Source organism: Fistularia commersonii, chromosome 17 (assembly GCF_037954325.1).
Source record: "Fistularia commersonii isolate RoL2024-O1a breed Wild chromosome 17, RoL_Fcom_v1.0, whole genome shotgun sequence".
Lineage (NCBI taxonomy): Eukaryota > Metazoa > Chordata > Actinopteri > Syngnathiformes > Fistulariidae > Fistularia > Fistularia commersonii.
In genome coordinates, this window is record NC_141300.1 from 12,350,001 (window position 1) to 12,367,123 (window position 17,123).

The following is a 17,123-nucleotide window of genomic DNA, read 5'->3' on the forward strand; positions in this document are numbered from 1 at the left end:
GCTTCAAAATGACCACTGCGACCACGCCTGGGGGGGGAAATAGACGTTTCGAAACGGACGGCTGCGGCGGAGAGGACGCGGCTGATGCCGGGGGAAAAATAAATCTTTACAACGCAGATGTGAAGTTCAAAAAGGAAGAGGGAGGTAAAAATAGAGAGCCGGGCCTAATTACAGAAAGAGGGTCGGGCGGTTTGTCTGAACTGGCGGACTTGGTCCACGTGCTCTCACACACACCCACACACACACACAAACACACACTGCTCTTGGCCTGCAGGTTCTCACACGTCGGCAGGCAGCAGGAGAAGGAGATGCAACTTTCGCTTCATCTATGCTATCTGGTCCGTCGGGGAAACGGCGCCGGGTTCTGTTCTGATGCTCCACCGCCATATTTGTTTGGCATCCCACGACAAACTCTGAAGTTTGCCTCACGAGGAAATTGGTGAGGAGAATGTAGATATTTCCAAACCATATTTTGGAACTGCAACAAGTTCTAAGAGGTTTGGCTCCAGGAAGTAGCCTGCTCCAGGGGACGCTTTTAGTTTTGCATTCCCGCAGGCAGCGAGGGACCACGTGCAGGACCGCTCTGATGAACCTTGACCTCCGCACTCTGTCTCGATGCACCAAAAAAAAAAAAAAAAACTTCAAAGGCTCTAGGAGCTGAAAAAAGTTCCTACACTGACAAAGTCTCCCTTTTCACGATTTCTGTGGTCCTCAAAAGTAAAAATGGTGACTGAAAACTCCAGTGAATTCCAGTTCAGGCAGGTTTGAGACTCGCTTAGAGAATTGAAGACTAAATATTTGCCCGTGTTTAACTAGCAGTTGGTTGTCACCGCTGCGCTGCCAGTTAGAAGGCCGAGGTCCTGTTGACCAACGGACAGTTCAAAGTTTTCACACATGGGAATCACAGACATCCAAAGTAGGTTTAACTCTGAAGAAAACCAAATCTGAAGAATGGCTTTTTTGGGATTCCCTCCTGCTGGGAGGCAACGAAGAGGCTCCTAGTCAGCGGGACGAAGACAAACCGGGAGAGGTAAGAATGAGTCACATGCATACCAGCTCCATGAGGCATGTGGCGACACACTAAGACACTTTTATCTCGCTGAGGTAATGGGGATGCTTTCCTCCACATTCCTTCACCCTTCACCCTCACGAGGAACACCAAGGCGAGTCTCGGCCGTCGGCTTCCGGGCTCATTTGTCCTGATGACTTCATGCAGATACGGGCCCGGCTTCTGTTTCACAACCGCAAGCCGGACACGGGCGCAGATGTTCTTGATCTTGCTACAAGCGGCTACCTTGCTCCCCGGCTGGAGTTTGGTTCATAGCAGATGTCCTGTTGGTTGGTGAGTTGTCCACAGCGCCGGTCCTGCACACTGGACTAATCCCGGGCTTCATCAACGCTCCTACAGCCATTCCCTCTGTCATTCACGCTAATGGACAATTTAGTCTTTATCTGCTACAAGTTCTTGTTTAGAGAAAGCGCTAGTTACTTGATACCAAGCTAGCCCCTAGTTTATTAGGCTTACTCTGCGGTACGTTCCCGGGTGGCGTGGCTCGATCTTGCCAAGCGCCATTGCTATTTCTGATATGAATATTAAAGCTATTATTGCATCATGACAGCTACTAGCATGAAACTGTTAGCGCTCCTGTTACTGTTAGTAATAGATCATAGCGCTGGTCGAGGCACAAAGCCGCCAAGATCCGTCCAAGGTTTCTGCACCGGCAAAATGCAGTATTTCCTGCTGAATGTTGAGTTTCTGTAGATCATCTTCCAGAGTGTGGGTCACACCGGCTCCTCTCGCCGGCTCCAGTGACTATTATGAAAGTATCTCCGGTAGCTGTACAGAGGAGGTCATGACCAGATCTGCACACCTGATATAAAGCGCATCTCCAAAACGATCGGCAGATCCGCGATCGACCAAACATTCGTATTTAAATGCGACCTCCCGAAGGGGCTCGCCGGCGACCCCCGGGCTGGAGTTTTTGGCCACGTTTCCACGATGCAATTCAGCAAATGAGTGTGGGGGGGGGGGGGGCAACACATTCTTAGCGGCTCCTGGCCTCGTACATTTGTTTGGACATGAAAGTGCTCACTGGCACAGATAAAAACAGGCGCGTGTCCAACAGCCGTATTGACTTCGGTAGTCTGCAGTTGAGCTCTCGGCATTTGGTGCAAGAATGCAGCCTCGCACGATGGCATTTAGCACGTAGAGTGAAACGCACACACATGCATGCAAACTCCTACAGGCACGTCAGTTGCCAGGAGACAATATCACTGACGCCGCGTTGTCGCAATCATTTTTTTTTTTTTTTTTTTTGGCTGAGGAAACGCAGCCCCCGTCCTCGCCCCTAGCCTCATCAGCACCATCGGATATTAAAAGAAAACCCCGCTATTTCTTATATACTCGCGTAACGTAGCTTTCTTGTTTACTTTGCAGATTGGAAGTGACATTCAGTTTTACGTTAACTTTTTATTTTTTGAAAATAAGGTTCATAAGGAGTCTAAGCAGTGATGATTATTGGTCTCTACAAGGTACTACACATGGAAATGAATGATAAGGGACATGTTTATACCTTAAAAACCATATTTAGAGTCAGTGCTGAGGAGGAGATCAGTCTGCTGCTGGTGCAGATAACTGGGGGAAGAGGCACGAGTGAGTGCGCGCACACACACACACACACACACACACACACACACACACACACACACACACACAGCTCTATTTATTCTATATAAAGGCGTCTCTGCACTTAAAACACGGCCAGAAGCAGATTTGAAGTCTTTTATAGGTAATATCATAGAATGTGGAATGTGAGCACAATTATACACACACACGCACACACACACACACTGTTCTGAAAGAGACCATTTGTGTGAAGGAGTCTTTTTCTGCTCTTTGACTAACATAACGGGCTCAAAACTATAAAATATCAATATATAACATAATAATATATAATATATAATATAATATAAATATATATATATATATATATATATATATATATATATATACAACTATCAAAATCTTTGTACTTAAGACCTTGAGACACTTTATAGCCTTGACTTCTTACTTTGACACTTTATAGTTTTATTTGTGTTTCTTATTCTATTCCTTTTTTATACTGTTTATACAATTTTCTACTATTATTTATTATTGTTATGTTTTACTTGAAACGCTGGCACAATAATTTCCCTCGGGACAATTAAAGTTGTTCTTATTCCTATTCTTATAACAAGGCATGACACAAACACTCACACACATACACAGACACACTGGTACAAACAGACAGACAGACAGACAGACAGACAGACAGACACACACATACACACACACACACAGACAGAGTGTCTTCAGCTGTTCCTGAGAGTGTTAAGACCTGGGTGCCGCTATGGCACGTGGCTGGCGACACACACACACCCCTCATTCACATCCATCCCTTTGAAGACAGCTGTGTCAGCTGCTTGACCGCCTGACATACAAACACAAACACACACACACACACACACACACGCTGGTGAGTGGAGACGGTCGGATATCCAAGTGTCACAAACACAAGGTATCATCCAGTCAGAGCTGCAGTCAGTGTGTGGAGTGTGATGGAGCGTCAAATGAAGATGGCTGTGCGACAGCTTGGACTAATTACGGCTGGAGACAAACCTCCGAGTCTGAAAGCTACGGTTGGGATCTTCCTAAATTATTCATTCATTAACTTTATTGCGTATCCTGCAGGCAGGGTGGAGGAGCCCATCCCAGCTGTCATTGGGCGAGAGGCGGAGTTCACCCCGGACCATCCCAGGGACACTTCTGGAGACACTCACCCTCATTCACACGTCCGGACGATGTAGGGTCTCCTGTGAACCTCCTGGATGTGTTTGGACCACGGGAGGAACCTGGAGAACCTCGAGGAACCCCATGCAGACACGGGGAGAACATGGAGACGCCAGAAAGAATGGCTGGAAAAGTGAGATCTGGCTGTGAGGCAGAAGCTCCAACCGCTTGTGGCAACCATTTTGATTCACATCAGCGAGGTTCTCAGTCAGCCAAGTCAATTTTTGTCAAATTCTTCTTGTCGTGAGTTTCTTCAGAACCGAAGAAGCAGATGAGGGTGAAACATCTTCAGGTGAAGAAATTCACATCCAGTTGATTTTGACATGTATTTGATTATCCTTCAAATGTTGTCACGGGGGCTCTTTCCTGATCACATTTATCGACCAATGTCTTTGCGGGCCGTTCGGAGGGAGCGCCGGCAGAGTGTATCACTCAGATTACATGTCATCGAGAAAAAAAAACAAAAAAAAAACACCCAAAAAGTAGGACATCGTGGCCACGGGCGAATTTATGGACCAGTAAGTCGCCGTCCTTTCCTTTTCAACCTTCAGCACACACTTCCCTCTGTGTGCCAAACCAACGCTGCAGGATTAATCACTCTTCGGTTACTATGTGCGTGCATGTGTGTGTGTCTGAGTGTGTGTGTGAGAGTCTTTACGCTGCAAGAATTCTTATCTTGTAATGACTAACTGACAGGAGTCTGTGCATGTGTGTGTGTGTGTGTGTGTGTGTGTGTTTGTATGTGAAGATTGTGGGGGTTTGAGCGCAGGACAGACTAATTACAATGAAGGGCACGGGCAAGGTAAGCCACGTGATGCTCGAGCATGTACGTGCACAAACACACGCGCACGCGCGCAGCAGTTTATATCGGTCCACTTTCGTAAGAGAAGACGAAAACACGATGACGCAGCGTTTGAAATTAAAATAAATACACACATCCGGGACGTTTGAGGTCATTAAAATAACACGTTGCGGTTATTGTTGCTAACTAGGTTGATGTTCTGGGTAACGGGACGGTTTCTCCAACTTGTTAAGGGCCGCTCACAAAGACCTGCTATCGTTTCCAGAGAAGCTCAGATGTTTCCTCGCGCAGCCGCTCAGCTTCTCCCTGCAGATGCTTCTTTGATCCTGCCAGGTATTTTTACGGGAGCGTTTGTTCCGGCCGCTAAAGCGACCGATGTTAGAGGTTGGCTTCACTTATTCATGTTTTTGTTTGTTTATTCATTCATGCATTCCTTATCTGCCCTGCTCAGGGTCCAGGGCGGGTGGGTGTGTGGGGGCGTGCAGCCTATCCACGCTGTCATTGGGCGAAAGTTGGGGTTCAATCACATGTAAAGACCTGCAAGAATTCACTCTCATTCACACGTCAAACAAAGGGATACAAAAATCAATTCATCCATTCACACGTCGTACAGACACACTATTCACTCTGTCATCACGGGGCATATAGAGGCATACAACCATTCACCCTGTCATTACTACGCCATACAAATATTCATTCACATGTCCAGCGGGGACCAAAACCATTAATCCTCCTGAATTCCCAAGTCATATAGAGACATATAAGCATTCACCCTCTCATTTAAACATCGCACAGAAAAATGCAATCGTTCACCCTCTCATTCACATCTCATATAGAGGTATCCAAAAAAACATTCACTTACTGTACCGACATAAACACCGACATTCAAGTTAGATGAAAACATAGAACCGTTCACCCTCTCATTTGAACATCAGAGAAATTCAAAAATTCGTCCTCTCATTCATGTGTCATATAGAGGCATACAACCATTCACCCTGTCATTACTGCATCCTACAAATATTCATTCACGTGGCCTGCAGACATACAACTGTTCACCCTCTCACTTAAACGATATATAGAGAAATGCAACCGTTCACTCTCTCATTCAGTCATATAGAGACTTACTTACAAAAATTCATTCACTCATTCACAATTTAGAGAGACATCCAACCATTCAGGCAGCATATCTACAACTCTGTGTCGGTGAGTTGCGTTGTGATTGGCCGAAAAGCTGGATTTTATTCTCCCTTATTAACTAGAACTCACAAACAGTTTTGTTTGAGTAAACTCTATTCTGATTGGTTGTCTAGATGTTGTCAAGGGAAACGGACCAGCGCTGGCCTCCGCTGGTGGCTGAGAGATCTTGCATATTTCACGCAGCCAGATAGAGTCCAGGAAAGTTCTAGGCTCTTCGGGAACGCCGAAGTAGCGGCGAACTCTTGTCCCGCGGCTCCGCTCTTCGATACACCACCAAGCATTTGCTGTTCCGTTCATTTCACTTTCTGCGTATAAATTTGTAATGGAGCAGTTAGGAGGAACGCATATGAGGTCATGTTAAGGAGGGGAGCAGCTGGATGCGGCACGGCTTTCATTACACACACACACACACACACACACACACACACACACACACACACACACACTCACACACACTCACAAGCGCGATAAACTGTAGCGGACTAAAGTGCTTACTCATCCAACCACGAGATCGGAGTTAAATTATTGATCATTGTATTATTTTACTGGGCCTCATCCACACACACACACACACACACACACACACACACACTTTCTATTCTCTTCTTCTTATCTCTCCTGCACCTTCAGTCTCCAGAAGAGGATTAGCAGGTACCTGCTGCTGCTGCTGCTGCTCCAATTAAAACCCATTAGCTTTATATGTACTGCGTGCACGTCTCATGCCAATGAGCACTAATCCTCTGTAACTCAGTTCACAGATGTGCATTTTTGGCCATTATTTGTCATTCTACACTCCTGCGGGTTTAAATTTCAGCCAAAGTATTTACATATTGACAATGTGCCAACTACTGATTACAAAAAGGAACATGCTGCTGCTGCCTTTTTTTTTTTTTTTTTGATCAAAAAACACATCGTGGTGGGAGGAGACGTGGTCAGGACACCTGAGCATGGACGCTTCTGGAGGTGGCTCGCGATAATGATCACAGATGAATCTCACTTCTGTCAAATCTCCATCCAGGAGCGGACACACTACGCTTATACTTAGTGCTAGGCTAGCCTGTAGTTATGCTACCATAGGCTAACTCTGCAGAGCGCACCTCTCTGTCTGCACTCCCATCCCTTCATTGTTGCATAGTAGTAACCTTGTATCTTCTCCCGAAGCCTCGGGCTCTGACCTGTCTTGACTTGATCTGCTGTAGCGTCTAGCTAGGCGGCCGCCATTTTTTTACTTACGAAGCTATTACGGCACGCCAAAACAATTTTCGCGATAAATCGGAACTCATTTTCTGTGCTGAAGCAGCTGTATCACTCAGCTATGCTATCTCGGTAAAAATCTTAATCTAGAACATAAAAATACTACGGTAAAAACAAAACTAAATTAAAAAAAGAATTATATCGCTTAGGAGCGATAATAAAGTGCAAGAAAATTCCAAAAAGCGATTCAATGTCATGCAACCGATGCATGTACACACAGGCGCATACTTCATCTAGCGCTGCGCAACAACGTATTTGGACTTGACGTGCAAACTAGTTCCCACATGAAATTTGTCGGACTAATGGAACGAGACTAATAAATTTACGGGAGGCTTATCACCGCGAAGAGGTAAATAAACCGAAGAGGTATTCGGTAAAAGCTTCAGCTGTTAGCGAGTAACTGTTAGCGCTGCTGGTATTAGTAGCAATAGATACTGCGCGCCTCCGAACCCTCACAAGCCGTCTGTCTCTTGTCACAACCTCGCTTGAAGGACGTGAAGCTGGTCGGTGTGAGAGAAGAGGATGCAGAGGGTGAGATGAAGGCAGCTGATTGGCTACGATGACCTCTGAAGGGAGCAGCCCAGAGAAGGAATGGAAGAAGAAGAAGAAGTGATTGGACTCTGACGACATTTTGTAAACATGAGCGAGAACAATATCCCCCAAGAAAACCCGCAACAACAACAAGGGGGGGGAGCCATCCTGATTGGATGTTGTCCAGCTTTTAACATCTCCCGACACCCTCCCGCGGCACAAAGGACCTGAGCATTTCCAGTGAGAAGAATAAGAAACGCGGATGCTGCTCCAGCAAAACCCTGAGAACCGCAGGAAGAACCACTGAGTGTGCAGATTTATTTTTATTTTCTATTTTACTGCTGTGATATTTTTCTCCACAGAATCCACCTTTTCCTTCCTTCCTTACCTTGCCCAGCGGTTTGCTGCCCTCCCAGTTCCTCTTCTCCAGAGATGGGGGCACCTGGTACACATCCTGGCCAGATCCCGGACCCACGGCGGGGGCCGGCCCCTGGCCCGGCCCGGGCCCCACAGACGGGGGCACCTGGTAGATATCCTGTCCAGACATCTGGTACTGTCTGGGCGCTAAGGCCGGCTCCTTGCCGGGGAGTCCGAGCTGGGTCTTCGGAGGAGGTCCGCTCGGGCCGGAGGGAATCTGGTAGAGGCTCTGGGGGCTCGGTTTTGGGCCGTGGGAGGGGGGAATCATGTAGACCGAGTCGGGGTTGCCTTGCGCCGGGCTCGGAGCGGAGTACGCGGCGTGCATGGCGGTGTAGTGAGCCGAGGGGAGGGGCTTACTGGCGAAGCCGCGGGAGGAAGCGGCCGGGTTTGAGTAGGCGCTCTGAGGGGCGAGGGGTCGCTGCAGCTGGGACGGCGGACAGGAAGACGTCGGATCCGGCGTGGAGGGCACGGCGCCCGGCTGCTTGCCGTCGTACATGCCATTTAGGATTTTGAGGCGGTTGCCGGGGACGATGCCTTGGCGGCCGTGGAGCGAGCACAGCCACCAGCCGTCCAGTCCCTGCGTGTCGCGCTCCAACACCGTCATGATGTCCCCCTTGCGGAAGGACAGCTCGTCCGGGGACTCGGCGACATTGTCGTACAAGGCCTTGGCCAACACGTTCTGTGGGAAGAGGAAGAAACACGGAGATGTAAAAATTAACAATATCACAGTGCCTTAAGTTGCTTTTTACTCTCAAAAGTACCAAACAGGAACAGCGTGCGAGATGTCTGGGGTGTTTCACCGCGACAGAGACAAAACAGGCCTCGGTGTGGTTTACAGACGTCTTTTCAATTTCCAGCCCGCGTTCGCAAGTGAAAGCACACCCTCGGCCGCACGAACGGACCGCAACGCCATCGCACCAGGGGAACCGAACCGTGTACGAAAGGCGGCGGACTGGCTTCGGAATCACTCGGGGGAAACGAACAGCCTCGACTGGAGTCTCAAGTTATCGGTCGCCAGTGGATTGAGGCCTCTGGCTGGTGGAATGTGAGAGCGTGAACAGTTTTATGTCTCCGTATGGCGTGTGAATGAGAGGGTGAATAGTTGCACGTCTCAATATGACGCGAGAATAGTTGCATGTCTCAATTTGCGACTCCGTGATTGGCCGGCAACCCTACCACTCGCCCAATGACAGCTGGAATAGGCGACCCCGATTGCAGGACAGATACTGAATGCATGAATGAATGAATGCATGCGTGAATTTGCGTCGGAACCCTCGAGCGATTCCTGAGGTGTACGTGCAACTGTTGCTGTTAAATATTTAGTTGACAGCAAAGAGTGTATTCCCGTGTGCGAATCTAATCCGCGGAAAAACCTCAGCCGCGGCTAATAATTACAACGCCAGGTACCGAAGTTGGCCATTGCTGAATAACCTTCTCTAATGGCCGCCGATGCGAGGGCCAAGTGCAGCGGCGCTGAGGCGCGGCGACTGTTCAAACAGACCGGCGGGGACAATGGGACTGAACCAACACACGCCACCAATCCGGCTACCACTTCAAATAAAAGTGATTACAAACCCACGTAGATGGTACCTGGTTTCCCACAGCCAGAGAAAACACGGGGTCACGTTGCATTAGAGCTGAGCCCTTTGAAATGTTTTCATTGGGTTGCACACGCAGTTCAAACACACACCCGCTGCACCTCGACATTATTGTGTTAGTAAAATAGAAAATGCTCCCGGTGTCGCCTCGCCTACAAACATCGCCGCCGGTGTGGAGGTTGAGTGACACACCTCTAAATCCAGCTGAACTCTTTAAAACTAGACCAATATTTGTTGTACACGTCTGACCTCGGCCTGCTCTCCTATCGCACACTGGTACAGCCTGTACTGGCCCTGCGCCGAGCACACACACACACACACACACACACACACATACACACACACACACGCCAAGTGAAGCATAAAGCACTGCCCATCTGAATGAGTCCATGTAATTGGACCGGCCAGATTTATAGACAAAACTTCGCTTTCTCCGCCGTGACGGCCCCTTCAGTGGTTTCCAGAAACGAGACAGAGGAACACTTGACCCCCATACACTCCCATCATCGGATCCATTCACTCGCCGTGCGCGAGGCGTCTGGAACGTTCCTTGACATTCACTTTCTCTCACATTGAAATCCATCGGCAGTTACGCAACCTTCACCGAACGTTATATATTTACCTGCTGAAGCTGTTGATGTGTTTATAGGTGAGGGCTTTGCCGGAAATGTGCAATAACACGGTAATGTACCTCGGCTATTTCCCGACCTCAGGCGGCTGTTTACACGGCGGCGTGGCTCTGACACCAGATAAGAAACTCGGGAAATATCGGCTCTTTAGCGCTCGGCTGGAAACGATGCTCAGTATCTGCGCGGGAATCACGACGCGGACGGTCGTCCGACTTTCTTCATTAACGTGACAGGCCAACCGTTCGATTTCCCGTGCAAACGAAGCCCCCGAAGCGGCGGCGGGAACCCCTTTTCGATAGCACGACGCGCTGCTAGCCGTCGTGCTGAACGGGAATTTGCATAATGGATTCATTTTTCCCTCAGATTCGTCCGCAGAATGTCTCCTTCTTGGTTACATACCAAGATACGCCCAGGGTTAACTGACACCGGGGTTTTGTTCTGATGGGCAGGACTTTGACATGTTGATTTATGATTAATTAAATAAAACTGACACATTTTAATTTGCACGTTGAAACTCTTCTCAAGTGAACCAGCTGAAATTTAAATATTAGAAAGCTAGCAGATGGGGAGTATCAACAGAAACACTGTTCTTTGGACTTTACAAAGCAAGGAGTTAGTGTATCACTGGAACACTTCCAACCGACATTAGCAACCTACTGCTAAATTTGATTGAGCTAGCACGCTAATGCTTACTTTGTATATGCACGCAGATGGGCAATGTTAGCTTTGCAGGAGCTCCCAGGTCAGCAGCATTAGCTTGCATGTATGGACATGCAAGTCGGCAATGTTAGCTTGAAACTAGCACGCGGGTCGGTAATGTTAGCTTTGCTGTTGAACATAGCAGCACTGCTAATACGAGCAAGCAGACTGTCATCGGTCAACGTTCGCCTGCATATCGGGACCAAAATCCAGAAAGTCCAAATCTACATTGTAAAAATATATACAAAATGGACCGACACAGTGAGCTGTGTTGACCCTCTTCTACTTGTAGAAGATCAGGGCCGACAGGAGGAGCTACAAACCGCCATCCCGAAAGAGAATGTCAAACCAAACCCAGACGTTGCATGAGAATGAAAAAACACAAACTGCTGGTCTTTGTTGTAGACTTATGGTTCATAAACCCAACTTAACAATGTGATTAATTTTGAATTAATTAATTTTAAAAAAATCGAATGATTTGCTTTTTTTGTTAGAATCCAACACAAACTAAACATAGTGTGTTTCTGATCCATATTCTGGTTACATTCGGGGAGGGGGGGGGGGGGGCTGCACCTTCTACTCCTCTGAGCCCGAGCTTTCACCCAAAAGCCGAAGAAAAACCCAAAAGCAGGAGTGATCCCCGAGCTGCTGGGTCGGGTACACCCACTGACGCCAGTGTTGGGTAACGTTCACCACGTTACTGTGACTACAATCGTAAACATAAACAATACACACTCACTGGTTTGCCGAGGAAAATGGTAAAAAGCTGCACTGGTTCAGACGTAATGCGGGTTTCTTGCTGGAATGTCCAGAGTCGATGCCCGTCGGCCATTTCCGCTCTCTCTCTCTCTCTCTCTCTCTCTCTCTTTGCCGTTCTAAGATGAATGTCCTTTCTGTGCCTTTCTCCTGTCCAGAACCTCGGCTCCTGCTGCCAGAGGGGTCATTTCTTGTGACAGCGTGTCCGACCCTCCCCTCCGCTTCCCAACAAACACGCAGGATCGTGCTATTCGGAAAAGGCACGAATTCCAATGTTAAGACAATTCAAGGGTCAAGGGAAACAGGAAGTGGGATGGGTATTATCCTCGCGCAGCGCCGAGAGGGCGATGAGTCAATGCCTTGATCCCAAGAGCCGCGAATAGTCCCCCCCCCCCCCCGCGATGAGCCAGAGGCAGGGTGACCCTGAAGGAAAACCCCACAAGCTCAACTGCCGTGACCCGAGCCGCTAACGACCGAATCGTCTCGCACGCGTGAATCCTGCGGATTCCTTTGTCTTTGTGTGCAGCCGTCTGTGTTCACTCAGAGGACAGAATAACTGCTTTGTCACCTGAGGAGCTTTTTGCAGTTCCCAGATCAGGAACGAGGTTGTTTCTCGGTGCATTCAGACAGCACGTGGTACCAGATACTACTCTTGGAACACAGAGCGACACTTTCAAAATCTAACCCGGTTGCTGGTTGGATGTTTTCTCGCCGCTAAAGATCAGAAGCAGCGAGAAATGGAGCGATGAAGAGGAACATCGACATTTCGTCCAGGGCAGTGCTTAGTTAGCAACGGCTAACTGTGTTCTTTACCGTTAGCAAGCAACGCAGAGAGAAGCTAAAAACACTTCAAGCTATCTGACAGTCTGTGGTTATTACTCCACGAACGCCGTGGGAGCTTCCACCTCCGTGTCGTCCGCGTCGCCTTCTTCTTCTTCTTCTTCACTGGTTTTGATCGTGGAGCTTAAGGTGAACCTCGCAGACGCTGACCTTCAGCCAGCAAGTCCCCCCTCGGACGCCGGAACAGAGGTCCGCGACAGAAATTCGAGCCGAACAGTTCTTAGAACCGTTCTGTACGAAATCAACCAAGAGCAGACCTCACGTCAGAGCTACATACAAATAACTGTACAGGCCGTGATCGATTCAATGATTGATCGATAAAATGAAATCAAGGAGACGCTTCTATCTCCTTCCGGCGGGTTTCCTCACACCAGACACGCGTCAATACAAAACATCTGCAGCCCCGGATCGCGTGTTAGCCGTTATCTTGCTGCCGGGGCACCTGTCGGCTCCCGCTGCCTCGGTGGCTAACAGGGTGGTCACGGTGCATTTGTAACTGATATCACCCTGAATGTGATATCGCAGCTTTAATAATTCATACCCCGTTAAAACTATGTTCCTCTGGAAACCAAGGAGGGGAAAGAAAAAAAAAAGTCAGATCGTCCCAAACCGTGCGATGAAGTGCCTACAATTACCGGGACAGATTGTGTTGGCTGTAGGTTCCTGGCTTTCTAGCGTTGTAGCTTTTTCCAGACTAGTTTCAACAGATTTTTCAGTCGCCCACCTGTCATTGCTAGCCTTTTAAAGTGATTCCAATAAACAAATAACAAAATATTTGCCGCTGGAATCTCAGACCTGACAGCCCCCTGACAGCTCCTGCGCAAGGACACGTCAGTGATCTTCAATTATCGGGATGTCACTCTGTCGGGTGGGAAGCGATGGTAAATCCTAATATGACACCTTCGCGATGGTAATGGTATTGCCTTATTAATCAATGTGAAGATCCCCTCATCATGACAACAACCGCATCTATCGTCCATTCAATATCGTCCATTATCTACACCGCTTATCCTGCACTCACAGGGCCACATATAGAGAGATTCACCCTCTCATCCATACATTGCGGGAGGAACTCGGAGAACCCCGAGGAACACGGAGACTCCACACAGAAAAGAGAATCCAAGAAACCAGGGTCTTTCTTACTGCGAGGCTCTTGCGCTGGCCACTTCGCCGCCGCCGCCGCTGTTTTTCATCCGCTTTCTACACAAACTGTCAGTCACATGTTCACCTCGGCTCCGCTGGCCCTGTGATTGAATTCTTGCGGTGCGTTTGGAAATCTCCCGACCCGCTTTGATTCGCGTCGGGTTTATTTTCTTCCCCGTAACATTTCCTGAACCCTCCCTGTTAAAGGAGACCTTTAAAAAACAGCATCCTGGTGTGTTTGTATCCCAGCGTTGATGGTTTCTACAACTCAATGTTAAGTTTCCATTCCATTTCAACAATTGGTTAGTTTACCCGGGGACCCCAAAACCAAGCGAAAAAGCCCTGAATAGCCAACGATAGAAGTTTAGAGTTTAAAGAGTGAAGACGTTGAATGGTCTAATCGGATCAGCTCGAGAGAAATACCCTAAAACCCCTCTTCATCTCTATCTCCGCATTCCTCCTCTTTCATCCCCCGCAGTGACCGGCAACACTGAGGCTTTGGCATCACTCAGTTGTCCCGGCGATGGTCGTCGTGGTGACGGCACATTGTTCAGCTCCCCCCCCCCCCCATGGAGGGATTTATCACTAGGGGTCTCGTTAACGTGATTAGATCCCGCTGGGCTCTCGTCTCTCGGCACGCCGTAAAGTGGATGTCGGCGTGTCTGCGCCCCAACTTTCTCATGCCGGGGGGTTTTTACGGCGTTCCGGTCTTTGTCGCCATATAAAGAACTTCGAGAACTGTCTCCCACTTTAAAACTGATGAAGTAATAATGTGAATGGTTAATCTTAATCCATATTAATCTATATCGGGATTATTCAAATCCGTTCATCCTATCATTGATATAAAAAGGACGCTCTCTCTTTGGAAATCCACGGTTCAGATGATTGCATGAGCGATAAGTTCATCTCGTCACCATCTCGTCCCCACGATCAATGCCTTCCCGATAAAGTTGAGCGTTCAAAGGGTAACAGTTAAAATAAGTAGAGTTGTTATTTTGGTTAGTTCTTCTGCCTCAAACCCAGAAGGTCCCTGGTTGGATTCCCACAGGTGGATCTTTCAGCGTGGGGTTCCTCCGGGTTCCTCCCACAGTCTGAACACTTGCTGGGGGTTCAATTTGAGACCCTGAATTGTCCAGAGGTGTGAATGAGAGGGTGAACGGTTGTACGCCTCTGTTTGCGGACCTGCTAGCAACTGGCAACCGGTCTCGGGTGAGGCCTTTCACCGAATTACAGATGGAATAGGTTTCGGCCTCCTGACAAGCAGGATAGGTCATGAATGAATGAATGAATGAATTGTAGCTGGCAATCCTACTGAGAATGGCAGTTAATTGGCAGCTGGAAGGAGAGTTTGCTTCTTTATGTCTAATGGGAAATAAAGGCATCAGAGAAAAGCGCTAGTAAGCAGGGAGGAGTTTACAGTGACTTTATCGGCCCTCTTACTTGACTTTTACGTCACACAGAAGGTAGCAATCGTCTTTGGAACCGAGCATTCCTGGTTCAATTCCCGGCTCCTCCTAGTGTGTTGTTGAGCAAGGGACTGAATTAACTAACTGAACTAACTGTTCCCCTGGCGCGGATGGACGGCAGCCTGCTGCTCATGGTTCATCCATGATGGGTTAATTGCAGAGAATGAATTTCCCCATGAGGGATTAATACAGGATAAATTATAATTATTACTTTGCGGACGATCTTCGAGCTATGCTCGAGCAGGGAAAGATGTAGTTAGCGGAAGACGGGTTTCTAACGGAAACAACACCAGTTCCCTTGAAGCTTCTGTTTGGAAGTGTAACCAATAAATAATCCCCGCACAGTGCAGTGACCGGGGGATGACTCCAACTTAAATGTATTTCCACTGCAGTCCAAAGCAAGATGTTGGCAGGAGTTGGATTTTTTTTTTTTTGACCAGTGGAAAATGGGTATTTAACTTCTACCAAGTAGAGAGTGATGGTACAATGGGACGTTTGTTGAAGCAAACCATGATTTTCCCAGAACTTTTCCATTCAACGGCAGACTGAACAGTGGAAGCCGGGCTTATTGTGAGCTTTGGAGTTTGACATGAACCGATACAAAAAGCCCTACGTATTATTCGGAGGCGCGGGGTTTCAAGGGGGCTGAAGGTCAAGTCGTCCTCTGCGTTCCTTTCCTGCTATATTCTGTACTTTGTTGGGTAGCTCATGGATACGTAGCCAAACACGGAAGTACCATCGGAAGTGTTGCACGGTATGCTCAAGTACGACCAGCGTAAGGAACTGAGAAGAAGGCGACGTCGCGTCAGTATAACCAGGGAGAAGAATTCTCAGTCCACATGCTGCCATCGATATAATAGCCGCATAGCCACCTTCTGCAATGCCCTTTTCTTATAGCATACATTATCACTAGCTACTCTGCCATCGAGAAGTTTGTTATTGTCCAAAACAGAAGGCTAAACTTTGCACTGCCCTCAGGTGGATGCATTGCCTCACAACCACGGCAACGAAAAGCTGTATGCGGGCGGGCGGACAACTTGGTTATGCACCAAACGTTAGCATAAATTAGCTGTAAACAGCCACGACGCTCTCTAGCTTTGCATTGTGTGCAAAGCTAGAGGCTCGAAGCTCATCCCCACTTCTCTTTCTTCACCGTCGTCTCCAGCTGAGTGACGTACATTTGTTATCGTCTGAAACGGGATGCGGTGCTCATAAGGGAACGCCGCACTGCCTTCTAGTGGATGCACTGCTTGACAGCCATAGCAACGTAAAGTAAACATGGGAAGTGCGTGGGCAGTGACATTTGATGACGTATGAAAGTGACGCACCTATTTGCGCAGGTAACGTGAGCACGAATGGGCCCTAAAAGGGTTTCTGACCAATCCCGGTCACTGCAGCAGTGACCGTTTCCAGATCCGCGTCTGATGCTGACGTTGTCGCTCACTGCGTCACTTCTTATCCAAGCTACCAGAGCGCCACGGCTCAATTAGTATCAAAGAAACCAGTCAGGGCCCTCTTTGCAGCTCTACTCTTTGAAAATATCGAACGGGCTGATAAGACTCAAAGACCATCGAATCAAAAGCAGGCCTTTAGCATGATGGTGTTCTCAAAGTCAGGAGCGGAAGGTTGAGTTGTTTCGGCGCAATCCCGAAAATATTAGCGCCGTATCGAAAACATCCTCATAAGGATGCAGCAGATATCAAACAGCGAGGAGGTCATCAGGCACCGTTATCATAACAGAGCCAGTCTTGAAGGCTGAAAGTCTGGCTCGATGCAGAGATCCACGAAACATCGTCGGCAGTGAAGATCTTGCTCTTATGGATCGTGCATCCCGATCTCACCGGTGGATATATTTCTACATCCCAAAGATAAAATAACCTGCTTTGTAACATCGTTTTGGGCAGAGCCAAAACCGGGGCATGCACAACTCCCAGCAGCAAAAAGCCAGAGAGTGTAGGCACA

General features: G+C 48.2%; 1 protein-coding gene across 3 annotated transcripts in view; it reads right to left on the reverse strand.

Annotated features, from left to right (window-relative positions):
- Positions 1 to 17,123, reverse strand: part of bcar1 (BCAR1 scaffold protein, Cas family member) — a 75,763-nt gene that overhangs the window by 14,170 nt on the left and 44,470 nt on the right. For all 3 annotated transcript variants that reach the window (XM_086163571.1, XM_086163569.1, XM_086163570.1), the window contains exon 2: positions 8,002 to 8,709. In XM_086163571.1, the coding sequence (XP_086019697.1) occupies positions 8,002 to 8,709 (708 nt within the window). The remainder of the gene's footprint in view (positions 1 to 8,001; positions 8,710 to 17,123) is intronic.